The sequence below is a fragment of the Nicotiana tabacum genome, chromosome 3 (assembly GCF_000715075.1).
Source record: "Nicotiana tabacum cultivar K326 chromosome 3, ASM71507v2, whole genome shotgun sequence".
Lineage (NCBI taxonomy): Eukaryota > Viridiplantae > Streptophyta > Magnoliopsida > Solanales > Solanaceae > Nicotiana > Nicotiana tabacum.
The window spans coordinates 129,127,047-129,143,285 of record NC_134082.1 but is presented as its reverse complement, the minus strand read 5'-3'; the positions used below and the strand labels follow the sequence as shown (position 1 = coordinate 129,143,285).

The window sequence follows — 16,239 nt, the reverse complement described above, 5'->3', positions numbered from 1 at the left end:
TTGCACCTTCCTATATTTTTTGTAGATAATTGAGATTTGTGGATTGGGCCGATTGCCTCGGTAGAAATAGATGCATCTATGGTTCGCGCCATTCGACCCTCCTGGCAGTGCACAGTTTCTTTTATATTGGATTGGGTCGTCGACCTCGGCATAACGTGCGCATGATATTTATGTGAATTTATTATTGATGACCTGCCTAATACATGGTTTAAATTGTAAAGGATTAACTGGGGTATTAAAATGACATGACTTAGAAATACTCATTTCAACTGTTATATATTGTGACCATCATGCCTGGCATAACGTCATATTATATTATTTGGCCCTAGTAGATATCAAGTCGGCCTCTCGTCTCTACTTCTTCAAGATTAGACTGGATACTTACTGGGTACATATTGTTTATGTACTCATGCTACACTTCTGTACTTAATTGTACAGGCTCTGAGGTAGGTTCATCTGGCTATCAGACCGGTGCGCGTCCCTGATCATAGTCTGAGACTTCCACGGTGAGCTGCTTCCCTTCATGTGCCGATCAGCAGCTGGATGGAGTCTTCCTTACTTTTGACTGTCTATTCTGCTTCAGATAGTAGGATAGATGCATTATTTTGTATATTCTACTAGTTGTCCACAACTTGTGACACCAGGTCTTGGCACACACATTAGTAGACGTTTCTTTTGGATTGTATAATTACTTTTGAATGTTGCATATTATCACCTGTTTTAGTTGGAAATTAAGAAAAATGTTGTAACTATTTTGGGTAAGTAAAATAAGAATTCACTAATACTTCCGCATTGGCTTGCCTGACAACAGTGTTGGGCGCCATCATGAACTATTATGGAAATGAGTCGTGACAACATGGTATCAGAGCACTAGGTTCGTGAAGGTCTTACAAGTCATGGGCAAACCTAATAGAGTCTTGCATATCGGTACGGAGACGTCTATATTTATCTTCGAGAGGCTATAGGGTGTTAGGAAACTACTCTCTATTCATTTCCTATCGTGCAGTGGATGGTACACTAAATTTCTCTATTCTTTTCTCTTACAGATGGTGAGGATACGCACGGCGGATGTTCCAGACCTGGGAAGGGTTGCTCCCCTTGTTGCTAGAGGCCGAGGCAGAGTCTGAGGGAGGGCACCGGCCCGAGGAAGGGGACAAGGACGTTCCAGAGCTGCCCCAGTAGCACCACCAGCAGATCCTGCGGGAGATCCTATCTTTGAGGAGCAAGGCGAGGTGCCCGTAGCCGAGCCTACCCCGGCGGACTTTATGACAGCATCGGGATTCCAGGAGGTCATGGGTCGTATGCTACGATTCATGGACACCATGACTCAGGCTGGTTTATTTCCAGTGGATCCAGCTACATCACAGGCAAGAGGGGGAGCACAGAACCCTACTGCTCAGGCTCCTAGTCACGCAGCTGCAGTGTATTAGACTTCGAGTGCACTACCCACAGTTGAGGCTCAGCCAGTTGCTGTAGTGGTGCCCCAGCCCAGACCAGCTGCGGATGGTGACCCGCAGAAGTTATTGGATAGATGGACTAGACTTCACCCTCCAATCTTCAGGGGTGAGCGTCATGAGGATGCCCAGGATTTCATTGATAGGTGCAGGTACATACTGTACAATATGAGGATATTGGAGTCGCATGGAGTTGACTTCACTACTTTTCAATTGGAGGGCAGGTCCCGTAGATGGTGGCAGTCCTATGTTTTTAGCAGGCCAGCAAGTTCTCCTCCTCTCACTTGGGGTCAGTTCACACAGTTATTCTTGGATAGGTATATTCCACCCTCTGAGAGGGAAGAGCTGCGGTATCAGTTTGAGCATCTTGAGTAGGGTCAGATGTCTGTGATCGATTATGAAGAGAGGTTCTCTGAGTTGTCTCACCATGCACTCATGATACTTCCCATGGATGCAGAGAGAGTGCAGAGATTTGTTGCAAGGTTGCACCCCGATATTCGAGCTAGCATGGCTCGAGAGGTAGAGATGGGTACTGAGTATTAGCTAGTGGTGGAGATTGCTCGTAGGATTGAGGGTTATCGCTAGAGGGGTAGAGAGCAGTTTCAATAGGACAAGGGGGCACACGGGGAAGGGTCAGCCCAGCAGGTCCCCCATATTCAGTACCACCACCACCTCCACATGGTGCTCCAGTGAGACCTTATTTCAGCGTGATGCCGGAGAGTTCATACCGCCCACAACTATTTAGGGTTCCTCCTGTGGGTATTCAGGTCCATAGGGTTCTTCTGATTCTTATTTTAGTGCTATGCCGGAGAGTTCATACCGTCCACTAGCTATTCAGGCTTCTTCCAGTGGGTCTACAGGCCATCAGGGTCAGCCATCAGGGCAGCAGGTCGCCGCACCGCGAGGTTGTTTCGAGTACGGAGACCTTGGTCATATGAGGAGATACTGCCCCAGGCTTCGGGGCAAGGCAGTACAGCAGGGTCAGCAGCCTATGATTTCAACACCGACTACCCCGCCACCTAGAGGTAGAGGGCAGACTGGTAGGGGCCGTCCTAGAGGTGGAGACCAGGTAGGGAGAGGTCAGCCAGCTACTGCTCAGTCAGGTGGAGGCCAGCCAGCCGGCGCTCCAGCCAGATTTATGCTCTTCCGGCTAGGCCAGATGCATTGGCCTCAGATGCCGTCATCACAGGTATTATTTCCGTCTGCGGTAGAGATGCTACGGTATATTTGATCTAGTGTCTACCTATTCGTATGTGTCATCTCTATTTGCTCATTTTCTGGTTATTGCTCTTGAGCCCTTGGGCACTCCTATTTATGTGTCCACTCATATAGGCAATTCTGTGGTTGTAGATCTGATCTATCGGTCATGTGTGGTTATATTTTGTGGTTTCGAGACTAGAGCAGACCTCTTGGTGCTCGATATGATCGATTTTGAGATCATCCTGGCATGGATTAGTTATCTCCATATCACGTCATCCTAGATTACCATGCCAAGATTTTTACTTTAGCTATGCTAGGGTTGCCAGGGTTGGAGTAGAAAGGTTCCACAATTGATACATCTAGCCGGTTTATCTCTTTCCTGAAGGCTCGGCAATGGTCGAGAATGGGTATTTGGATTATTTGGCTTATGTTCGGGACACCACCACAGAGTTTCCGACGATTGATTCAATTCCAGTAGTTTGGGAGTTCGCTGATGTGTTTCCTTCTGATTTTCCTAGCTTACCGCCAAATTGTGATATTGATTTCTGTATTGACTTGGCTCTAAGCACCCAACCTATATCTATCCCACCATACCGAATAGCTTCGAAGAAGTTGAAGGAGCAGCTTGAGCAGTTGTTAGCAAAGGGGTTTGTTAGACCCAGTGTATCGTCTTGGGGTGCACCAGTGTTATCTGTGAAGAAGAAGGATGGGACTATACGGATGTGCATTGATTACCGCCAGTTGAACAAAGTCACCATCAAGAACAAGTATCCATTTCCTCGTATTGATGATTTATTTAACTAGTTGCAAGGTGCTAGGGTGTTCTCTAAGATCGACTTGAGGTCAGGGTACCATCAGTTGAAGATTTGGGACTCAGATGTTCTGAAGACTGCATTCCAGACTAGATATGACCATTATGAGTTCCTGGTAATGTCCTTTGTCTTGACTAATGCCCCAACAGCGTTTATGGACTTGATGAATAAGATGTTCAAACCTTATATTGATTCATTTGTCATCGGCTTCATTGACGACATCTTGATATACTCACATAGCCTGGGGGAGCACGAGCAACATTTAAGAGTAGTTCTTCAGACCTTGCGAGAACAGAAGCTATATGCTAAGTTCTCCAAGTGTGAGTTTTGGCTAGAGTCGGTGGCATTATTGAGGCATGTAGTGTCAAGAGAGGGCATTAAGGTGGATCCCAAGAAGATTGAGGCAGTTCAGGGTTGGCCACGTCCTACTTCAGTGACCGAGATCAGGAGTTTCCTGGGGTTAGCAGGTTATTACAGATGATTCATGTAGGGCTTTTCATCTATTGCATCACCTCTGACTAGATTGACCCAGAAGGGTGCTCCTTTCCGTTGGTCCGATGATTGTGAGGCGAGCTTTTAGAAGCTCAAGACAGCTTTGACTATAGCACCAGTTCTTGTGTTGCCTTCCGGTTCAGGGATGTATACGGTATATTGCGACGCTTCGCGCGTTGTATTGGGATGTGTATTGATGTAGGAAGGGCGAGTTATCGCATATGCTTCGCGTCAGCTGAAGATCCATGAGAAGAATTATCATGTGCATGATTTGGAGTTGGCCGCGATTGTTCATGCTCTTAAGATATGGAGGCATTATCTGTACGGGGTATCATCTGAGGTTTATACTGATCATCGCAGCTTACAGCACTTTTTTAAGCAGAGGGATCTCAATTTGAGGCAGCGTAGATGGCTTGAGTTACTGAAAGATTATGACATCACCATTCTTTATCACCCGAGCAAGGCAAATGTGGTTGCAGATGCCTTAAGCAGGAAAGTAGAGAGTATGTGTAGCTTGGCATTCATTCCAGCAGAGGAGAGGCCACTAGCTTTAGACATCCAGTCCTTGGCTAACAAACTTGTGAGGTTGGATATTTCAGAGCCCAGTCGAGTTCTTGCGTGCGTTGTTGCTCAATCTTCATTATTGAGGCAGATCAAGGCCCGACAGTTCGATGATCTACATTTGGCAGTTCTCATAGAGATAGTGCTTCAGGGTAGTGCCAAGGAGGTTTCTATTGGGGAGGATGGTGTTTTGCGACTCCAAGGATGGGCTGGGCCCGGACCACAATACAGCCTTAGTGAAAAATGATAAATTTTACTTTTAAAATGAATTTAAGTTGACTTCGGTCAACATTTTAGGTAAACGGATTAGAACACATGATTTGACGGTCCCAGAGGGTCCGTAAGAAAATATGGGACTTGGGTGTATGCCCGGAATTGAATTCCGAGGTTCCAAGCCCGAGAAATAAATTTTTGAAGAAAATTGTTTAACTGAAATTATAAGAGTTTTTAGAAATTTGGATGTGCTTGAATTTTAATGGTATCAGGCCCGTATTTTAGTTCTGCAGCCTGGTACAGGTCGTATATGGTATTTAAGTTGAGCCTATAAAATTTGGTAAGAAACGGACTTGATATGACGTGAATCGGACCATCGGTTGTTAAAAAAGGGACTTAAGAGTTCATGAGATTTTTCTTTGATTTTGATGCTAAATTCATAGTTATTGATGTTATTTTGATAATTTGATTGCATGAGCAAGTCTGTATGATGTTTTTAGGTTAGTGTGCATGTTTGGTTTGGAGCCCCGAGGGCTCGGGTGAGTTTTAGATAGGCCACGGAGTGAAATTGAACTTAGGATCAAGTGCTGGTATCTGGTATTTTTGCCCAGGCCCCTGATCTCGCAATTACGAAGTTCTCAGGCTTGGTAATTGCAACCTAGGTGTCGCAAATGCGAACCAAGCCTGGATAGGCTTTGGTCGCAAATGCGACCATTTATCGCAAATGCGATATCGCAAATGCAAAGAGCCCCTCACAAATGCGAAGGTGACCTGATTCCTTCAGGGTCGCGAATGCGACATAGTCTTCGCATTTGCGAAGTCAGTAGGTTTTGAAGAGGTTCGAAATTGCGGCATCTGCAACCTGCTAAATCATAACTTTGCCAAAAAAATTCTCATTTTTCAAACCCTCTCAAACCTAAAACACCTTTGGGTGATTTTTCAAAGACAACTACTCTTCCAAATCGATTGTAAGTCATTTCTAACTCGTTTTCTTTAACCTTTAACATCTTTTCACATGATTTCAACTCAAAATCAAGGGTTTTCATGGGGGAAATTGGGTGTTTTGGGTAGAACTTAGATTTTTCAAATTTTGGGAATTTGGACCTCGATTTGAGGTTCGATTTCAAAATAAATTATATATTTGGGTTCGTGGGTGAATGGATAATCGAGTTTTGGTTTGAACCTCGGGTTTTGGCCATGTTGGTCCGGGGTCCTTTTTTGACTTTTTGGGAAAAACTTTAGAAAACCTATTTTCATGCATTCGAATTGATTCATTTAGCATTTATTAATATCGTTAAGTAAATTGTAGCTAGATACAAGCGAATTGGTGGTGGAAACAAGAGGTAAAGCAGTAGTTGAGGCTTGAATTGTGTTCGTGGCATCTAGATAAATGTTTGGTCTAAACTTAGCTTGAGTGATTAGGAGTTATGTCTTATTTGCTATGTGTTAATTGTGGAGTATGGCGTATAGGCATGGTGACGAGTATCTATACATTGGTGTCAAGCATGCCCGTGAGTCTAGTATTGTAATTGTTGTGACTCCGTTGTGATTTATTCATGCCTAATATGAATGATTATCATTGTTGGTTCCCTTGCCGGGATGTTATTGTTTATAATATTGTCTCCCTTGCTAGGATGTTATTGTTTATGATATTGTCTCCCTTGTCGGGATATTATTGTTTATAATATTGTCTCCCTTACCGGGATGTTATTGTTTATGATATTGTCTCCCTTGCCGGGATGTTGTTGTTATACTCTTGTTCCCTTTCCGGGATTCTTTTATGATTGATGTTGAATTGTATATGGGATCGGGTTGCACGCCACCACGGTAATATATGAAATAGGATCGGGTGGCACGCCGCCACGGTAATATATGAAATGGGAGCGGGTGGCACGCCGCCACAGTAATATATGAAATGGGATCGGGTGGCACGCCTCCACGGTAATATATGAAATGGGAGCGGGTGGTCGGGTTGCACGCCTGCAACAAGAAAGAAATGAAAGTGAATATTGTGTTTGTTTTTCTTATTCTTGTTGGAAATTGAATTTAAGTTTCTTTACATTCCACTTTTGGTATTCTGTTGTTATCTGATACTCCCCGCAGCATGTTTTTCCCCCTCCCATATTTAACTGTAAATATCTGTTTTTATTTTTCCGCTGTATATGATTTAACTGCACAAGTTTATTTGGTTGTCTGGTCCTAGCCTCATCACTACTTCGCCGACGTTAGGTTGGGCACTTACCAGCACATGGGATCAGTTGTGCTAATACTACACTCTGCACTATGTGAAAATCCCGGTGCTGCAGCTTTTCGACCGCAGTGAGGTTGTTGCCTTCAGTCCAACAGGCAACCCGAGGTAGTCCTGCTGGCGTCCGCAGGTCTGGTGTCTCCTTCTATCTTTCCATTCTGTTTCTTTTATGTATTTTTGAGAGACAACTTTGTATTTATATTTCAGACCTCTGTTTGTAGTATTCGTAGATAGTCCGTGACTTTGTAACACCAAATTCTGGGTAGTGTTGTATTTCAAATTCATGTAGCAATGATTGGTTAAACTATTAAGTTTTCCTCTTCCATATTTCTAGTTATTTAATTTGTTCCACTGTTTGATCACTTATTATATCGGACTGTTGAAAAGGCTTAATAAAAGGGGTAATGAATTTATAACACTCGGCTTGCCTAGCTTTCACGAGTAGGCGCCATCACGACTCCCAAGGGTGAGAAATCCGGGTCGTGACAGATAATTTGAAAAATAAAAATTTATGGTGAGGATAGCTTTATTTAATAAATTAATTTTCTACTTCTACTTCTTGGAAGAAGCTAGAATTTTGTGCTTCTGCTTCTTGGAAGAAGCTAGATTTTTCTTCTTCTTCCCAAAAGCAGAGAAACTGCTTCTGCTGCTGGCCAAAAGTACTTTTATGTCTTGGCCAAACAACTCAAATGTTATAAAAAGTACTTTTTAAAGGAAAAACGTACTTTTGACCTCCGAGAAGCTTGGTCAAAAGCTCTTAGCCTTTTACTTTGATGGTGTTTGGATTGGCTTTTAAAAAGTACTAGCTTATAAGTTAATAGTCAAAAGCCATAAATTGATAATATCCAACTTTTGACTTTTGTGTTATTTTTGTACTTTTCACGCCTAAAAGCAAGTGTTTTTAAGTATTTTTTATCATTGTCAAATACTGCAAAAACTAAAAAAGTATTTAAAGGCCAATAAGCATTTAAAATAAGTCAATCCAAACACCCTCTTTGTCTTACGCTAGCTCTCTATTTTTATTTTTGTTTCCAAAAATAGTCCACTTTATTTAAATGAAAAAAAATAAAAAATGTAAATGAAATATTACAAAGAAAGTTATAGGGAACACCTTTTTCTTTTTTCTCAATACAACTTTATCCTTTGTTTTAATTTTTTTTTACACCGTGAATATATATAAAGTTAAATTCTATCAGAGTGCAAATGTCCTCAATTGTGCTTCTTACTAGCAACAAGTACTTCACAACAACCCATCCTTATGAAGCTACTAGTGTAAAGAGTAGCTTGTTCCAAGGAAAAGAGAGAAGAAAGGACAAAGCCCTTGGAATCAGATGATTTTGTTTTCTTGGATTCCCTTTATCTTTTGAGAGGTTTCTTATAATTTGTATTGGCTTTCCAGAGGGCATATCATGCAAAATGCTTTTGTCAAAGACAAAGGTTAGCTCCTTGTCTTTCATTTCTCTCAAGTGGCCTAATAAACAAATGGTTTCATTATGATTTATCACGACAAAATATTACTTTTATTCTCAAATTTGCTTTTTTCATCTATCCTCGCATATCTCAATCTTATTTTGCTTATATATAATAATTTTTCTGTTAGTATTGAGGGGCGGATCTATCTTAGCCTAAGTGGTGTTACGTGACACCGCTTCATGAAAATCTTTACTAATTATTTATATATGATTCAAATGAATAAACAAGAGAAACGCTAAAATAAAATAAGTGACACCACTTGTCATAAGCAAGTGACTAGCTTATTTGTTCAAAGCCTGAATATTTCTATGTAGGGTTGTGAGTTCGAACTTGTGCAACCTCATTCTATGTTTTAATACTTTTGTACTACTTGACTAGCAAAACACATTTTTTAAATTGAAGGGATGTTGCATTGTAAGTTGTGTTATTTCTTTTTTCCTGATTGTTTTTTTAAAATATGATATTATTATAGTAATTTTTTTATTTGTTACTACTTGACTAGCAGAATACATTTTTTAATTTGGAGGGATGTTGCATTGTAAGTTGTGTTTATTTCTTTTTCCTGATTGTTTTTTTTAAAATATGATATTATTACAGTAATTTTTTTATTTGTTCACGTTTAAAATGGTGACACCGCTTCCAAAAACTCCTGCGTACGCCACTGTTAGTATTTTATGTGACACAATTACTATTTAGAGAATTTAGGAAGTTTTTCTTTGTTCATGATTTTTTTCAAATACTTTTTAATATTTTAAAGTTTTAATAATTTTGTATGATAGTACTTTTCATGTAGCTTCTAAATATAATAATTATATTTTAAAAAAACTTGAAAATCTTATATTCGAATTGACACCAAATATTAAATAGTTTGACCCTTATACTCCGAATCGTGTCAGATAAAGTGGAACCGATGAAATAGCTAACTTATGTAAGGATTTGGAAAATTTAAAAGAAATTATTCTCAGCGATGGGAACACTGAATGTGTTTTATTTGGGAATTCTATGCTTGTGGTTCAATTGGTGAGTCTCGGAGCTGTCGCACCCAAGTAAGGGACTTCGACATCTATGTTGATGGGCACATATATATATTTCTTGTCACTTAAATATGAATGATAGATATATTTGCTCTGTTCATTCTTTGGAAATGTTTTGAATATAATTGAAGTGAGACCCGTAAATAAGAGGAGGGAAAAAGAAGGAAAACGAATATATAACGGGATCTTAACCATGCAGCTAATTAAGCAGTGTAATGTAAAATTTTGATTATTCGACTATGCATGGAATTATATTTATTACTTGCTTTTTAAAAGGCAACCGTCAAAAGAAAAATAATGCTCCTGTTGATAAATTTTGATTAGTAGAATTCTAACGTATGATTTTAACCATGATGTTTTCCATAACAATATAATAGAAGACATCATTTACTTGATCCTATTGTAAAAACTGCTGAAAGATCTTTTAAATCTTGGTTTCTTGTTTTTTGGTTCTTCTTTGAGATAGATCCTATATTAGATCGAACACCGATTTTAATTATTAATTGATAGCATACCTAGGCCTAGCTATGTACAATTATATTGCTATGTGAATGTTATGTGCTTAATCGAAACTAGGCACAATTCTGCAAAGATCTAAGAAACCAAGAGTAAGAATGGCTTCTGAACAATCTTCACAGGAGAAGGTTCTAGATTTTAGGAGCTTTAGAGGGATGAATCTATTTTATTGAGATTCTTCTAACAGCTCTCCGAACCATCTTCTGATAGTTTTCAACTAACTCCTGGTACAAAGACTGTTATGCCCCTTACTAACTATTTACAATGACTCGATTGCCCTTAACTACTTTGGTATATATATAACAGTGAATCCATTAAATAGAAAAATACTAACAACTCCTACTAACTAGAGCTAAGCAATATTGTATAAGTTCGGGAAAGGACCGTATCCGAACGGAGTGTGACGTAGGCAATTTATAAGTGGGTGATTTCATAACTCGAATCCGTGAGGTACAGATCACACGGAAACAACTTTATCACTGCTGCAAAGCTTCCCTTCAAATACACGTTACGCAAGTCAAGTGCTAAAAATTAATGCTCCATTTGTAATCTGTTGCAGGATTAATGGGAATTGTTGAAAGCTGAAACTTGGAAAGAAATGGGAAGGGTTCTCGAGAATTTGGAAGATGTACAGAGAATCCATCAGAATACGGTTGTGCACTCCGACCCTGGAATTGGATACAGTCACTTTATTAAATTCTCTACTGCTAGACGGCAACTAATTTCAAATTTGGATTGAGTTGAATTTTCTCCAAAGATGAGTAAATACTCAAAAACAGATGAGACTGTTTTCTGCAGCTTCGCCTGTTACTCACTAGCTACAACTTTATCCACAACCACAAACATGTCAATTTAATATAAATCATTTTAAGTTTGTCGTATTATCTTCTCGACTGTGTAATGCACGTCAAAAGCTATGAATGTTACTAGTAATATGCAAGAACTATCTACTCTACAGTTTGATAGTATCAAGAAAATTCTCTTGTGGATGTGAGTTCAATTTTGGTTATTTTTCTTTCGCAATTCCCTTTTTTTTAATGAAGGAAATATTGTTTTTAATGGATGATATGTAAGACCCAAGGATGACATAATTTTATGACTTTAAGTCCCTAGCGTTCATATATATTACATATTTTCCTGCTACTTTAAGACCATAAAAAAAAGGCCAAAAAAATCTTCTATTAATGCAGTTCGTGGTTAGCTACGTAATCCAAAAAAGATTTTAACTTTTTTATATATAGACAATATAAAATTTGTTGACACCACAAATTATATTTTAACATATTATAATCAATAGCGGAACTAGAATTTTCACAAATTAAAGGAGTTCATAAAATAAAAATATAAAATAAGTGGAGAGGCTAAGGAGATTCAACATCTCATATAATACATAATATATATAAATATATATATTGAAATTTTCAGCCAAAGGTGGTTTACATGAAACCCTCTCGTCCCTCTAGCTCCGCCGTAGGTGTAATAAGTAAAAGAGGAATTTTTAGAAACCACTATTATTGAGTAGTTATTAACTTTCTATAGCTACCATATACTGCATAATTACTTCCTATAACTATTATTTAATTGTTACATGATTGTATTCGCTGTATTCGCGCTACTGTATTCATGAATACAGTAGCAGAATTCGCCTAAAAATAGGAAAGTCCAGTTGTGCGACTGTATTCGTTGTATTCGTGCTACTATATTCATGAATACAGTAGCGGAATTCGCCTAAAAAATAGGGGAATCCAGTTGTTTAATCGCGGAAAAAGAATCAATTAGTGTGTATCATTCCTAATTTAACTCAACAAAATCAATTCTACATAAATTTCGTTGCTACACGACTGTATTCGTTGTATTCGTATTACTGTATTCATGAATATAGTAATAAGGGAGTCTAGTTGTATGGTTGTATTCACTGTATTCGCCTACTGTATTCATGAATACAGTAGCGGAATTCGCCTAAAAAATAGGTGAGTCCGGATTAATAACGGAAAGAGGATCAATTAGGGTGTATCACTCCTAATTTAACTCAACAAAATCAATTCTACTTAAATTTCGTTGCTACTATATATGTTGTATTACATGTATTCGCGCGACTGTATTTATAAATACAGTAACGTAATCAATAAATATGGTGTATACTATTCTGTCCAATTCAATTGTATACATTGTATTTAATTCACAGATATTCATTATTCACTATTACATATCGTATTCAATTCACCATATTTTATTTGATTGTATTCAAACAACAAAAAATCACAAAACACAGTGATATTCAGTTATATTAAAAAAATACAAACCTTCGAAATACATAAATACAGTGGAAAATAATGTATTTATACAAAAATACAATACATTTGAGTGTATTTGTACAAAATACAATGTATTTATATCATTCTATGTGACTAAAAAGTAAGAAAGAGAAGAAAGTTCATCGGAGATGGCTTTTTCCGGCCAAGCAAAATATTGTATACATTATACTAAAACTAAAAATGGGGACAAACAAATATTCGGCCTTCAAATCTTCTCCGGCGTAGCCATGGCCGGATCTGTTCGCCTAAGAGGATGAGCCAATAGTGGATGATGATGCCGACAATCAAAATTGAGAGTTTAGTGAGTATACCTCGTGTAACCCTTTTCGAAGTTGTTGAATCAGCCATTGAAGACAAAATTTGAAGTTTTTTCCCCAAAACTTAACAATGGCGAAAATTATAAAATAAAATAAAATAAATAAATAAAGTGAAGAGAAAAGAAGAATGGCAGAGTAATTTGGCGTGAATCGGCCAAAAGCTTTACCAATTACCACGAACTTTTGGCGCAAAAACGTTGAGGATCAATTCTGAGAAATATGTTCCTACAATCTTACTGTGTGAGAGAGAGAGACCGTGGAGAGAGAAAGAAGAAAATCTTGACGTGTTTTGAGAGAGAACATGTGTTAACGGAAAGAAAGAGAGAGAAAAACTATAAATAGGGTATTCACGCCTATATGGTAGTGTATACAATAAATACTTATTTTGCTAGCATAAAATATAGAAGGTAGCTATAGATAATAACATTTTAAAATAGTTTTGGTTTATAATAAATAGGATGTAATAGTTTGCTATAGGCGGTAAAATTTCCTAAGTAAAATACATTATTTTTTTGGGTTACTAATTAATCATACTTTTTATTAATTATTAATTACGCGTAATTATTCTATGCTTATAAAAGGTAAACTCTTTCAAATGTTACAATGATTTGTCTCAAATGAATGAGCGTGAAAAAGATAATTAAACCGTTATCAATAAGACCAATTAACTTTGACTAAACCTCTCTGGTCACGCTCCTCGTCCCATGTCGACATATAATAACTCTCTCGCTACTCTCACAGTATAAGACAGTTCAAACTTTGTCGAAAGGTAGAAAACCCCCACTACATTATTAGACACAGAGAAGGCAGAGAGACAAAAAGAATGGGAAAAAGTTTTAAGCTTCGGTTTTCTAAAGTCATTGCCTCCTTCCATTCCTGCCGTTCCAAAGACTCTTTCACTCTTCCTGAAAATCCTGTTCCTTCCAATTTCTTCTCAAAGTCATCACATACTAAACCCACTACAAAACTCATCACCCTCGATTTCCCTGTTGTTAATAACTCACCTCCTTCTTCCTTCAAACGCCACGTGTCAGAATCCATGGTTTCTGTTGGCTGTGGGTTTAAGTCTCGGTCACAAGAATTCAAGTGGGAGAAAGAAGACAAGTTTCACGTGGTTTCCTCCTTTGAAGATTCTGAAGGGGAGAATTGCGCCTTACGACCACCTTCTACTCCTCCAAGATTAGCCGTTGAGAAGAAGAAACGCCGAGTTAAAAAGACGAACAAGACAAAAGCCAGACTCCGAATGAGCACCTCCTCAGCTGACGACAGTGGGATTTTAAGCACTACTGAAACTTGGGATAACTATAACGAAGAAGAAGATGAAACTGAAACCTTGGTTTCATCTTCGAGAAGCTTCGATTTCTCAACTGATGACTCGTCTACAGATTTCAACCCTCAGTTGGAAACCATATGTGAGACCACTACTATAAGGCGTCGTAAAAAGAGGAACGGAAACACCAAGAGGAGAGTGAAGCACTCAAGACGAAGCTTCTCGTCTTCAAAGGGTAAAAACATGGTCGCATTTCATTTATTTGTGTTACCATTTTAGCTTAAGATATAGTACTATATTTGATTATGTTATGTTTCAATACACGTCGTGTTACGTGTGGATCTAATTTTTTAACTTGTTTTATTCTAATATCATGTTGAAGTGCACGAACCAATTTATATTCCAAGCTTAAATTATTAGATAAAATATATACTCCATTTGTTATTTAATTATATTATGTTTCAATAGGTAGAAGGTCGTCAGTTTCTACGTCATCGGACAGCGAGTTGCCAGCGAGGTTGTCGGTGTTCCAGAAGCTGATACCGTGTAGCGTGGATGGGAAAGTGAAGGAGAGCTTTGCGATAGTGAAGAAATCACAAGACCCGTACGAGGATTTCAAGAGGTCAATGATGGAAATGATTTTGGAGAAGCAAATGTTTGAGAAGAATGAGTTGGAGCAGCTTTTACAGTGTTTTTTATCATTGAATGGAAAGCATTATCATGGGTTGATTGTTGAGGCTTTCTCCGAGATCTGGGAGACCTTGTTTTTAGGTAATGGTAATGGTAATGATAGAGCTAGAAATATGTCAACTCACCCCCCTCCACGTACTGTAAGCAGAACCCTTTGAATCCACTTTCTAGTTTAAATGTTTTCCTCTATCTTCATCTGTCAAGATTTAGGATTTAGTTAAATCTTTTAAGAGTTTAATTTCTATGCATTGCCCATGTAAAAAATATTGAAATGTTAATTTTTATATGTATGAAGTAAGTAGCACGTATGTTAAATTGCAGTGATAGCGTAAAATCTTTGTAAATTGTCAATATAACTTACACCTTAACCGACGAGTAAGTCGAATCTGAAGCGTTTTAGGTTGTATTCTTGCCATATTAATTATCATTTGGCTTCCTAACCCTACAATTTTCTTTGAATCGTTGGACCTCTGAATTCTGTTGCTTATTTTGAGAATCAAGGGAGAATTTATTTTTACCATTGTTCATGCATCTCCACACTTTTCACTTCTTAAATTAAATGGCAAAGTCGGCAACCCCTTATCCGTTTACTGACTCGAAGGACAGGAGAAACTATAGGAACAGTTCTACGATCGCAAGGCGGGCAATGTGAATGAAGCCCTGCACAAATTCGATAAATAAAAGAAGCTACATATACAGCACAAGAAAAAGCTTAATATTGTGTCCATTAATTCAAATGGATAGTATTGTATAGGCCAAAATCCGCCCTAAGGAAACTTAGCGTGAAGCGTCATTAAGGAAAGGGTCGGTCGAGGTTGACCAGGAAGCAGAGAAATTCGTGCCCAGGCAGTCAACAACGACCAAGGTCGAGCGACTGAACAATAACGGCTAATTTTTGTCATAGGATATTGAATATTTTTTACACTTGTACTATTATGATTTGTTAGGTGTAAGGGACAGAATATTCACTTAACAAGAATACTTTTTAAAAGAAGATTCTCTCTAGCAAAGATACAAACTTTACATTTTCATTAAGGTTTCTACTTACATTATTCCATGCTTTTCCATCAGATCCGAGAATAGTTCAAAATTCTAGGATTTGTCTGTCATTCATCATTGTGAGAAGTAACAATCATCTATCTCATTCATTATTTGGTGAATCATTCTCCTTATTTACATAAATGTCATTTATTGCTAGTTGTTCTTCTATTATTGCACACATTTTTTGGAATATTAAATGTGCGTTACTTTTGATCTCTTGCTGACTTTATCCTATCGCATCCATGTTGTCTAGTTCTATATCTAGAGATATTATCATTAGCTAAGTTTAATCCCTCATTACATAAAATTAAATAGTTTAACAGAAAATTTATATTTCTTTTTGGGTCAAACAAGTATCACTACATATTAAAAGTGTCTTTGGACTGATTTAGCTAAACAGAAAGATCAGTTGCGAAATATTTGGAAACTGTGATCAGTCTCTATGCAGAAATGGATTAAAGATTAAAGAGGAATTGATATAATATAGGAGCACAAAAAAATGTTTACGGCCCCAATCATGAATTCTTTTCGGTTTGCTTTGTTAACAAAGGTGTTTACCTCTTAGCATGAGAAAAGAACAAGGCTACTACTTTTTAGATTCTA

At 38.1% G+C, this 16,239-nt stretch overlaps 1 protein-coding gene across 1 annotated transcript; it reads left to right on the top strand.

The window, feature by feature from the left end:
• Nucleotides 1–13,245: 13,245 nt before the first annotated feature.
• Nucleotides 13,246–14,972, top strand: LOC107798469 (uncharacterized). The gene is made up of 2 exons (XM_016621477.2): nt 13,246–14,140; nt 14,374–14,972. Exons 1-2 carry the CDS (start codon nt 13,459–13,461, stop codon nt 14,751–14,753), a joined length of 1,062 nt encoding a protein of 353 aa, XP_016476963.1. The 5' UTR covers nt 13,246–13,458; the 3' UTR covers nt 14,754–14,972.
• The last annotated feature ends 1,267 nt before the right edge of the window (nt 14,973–16,239 follow it).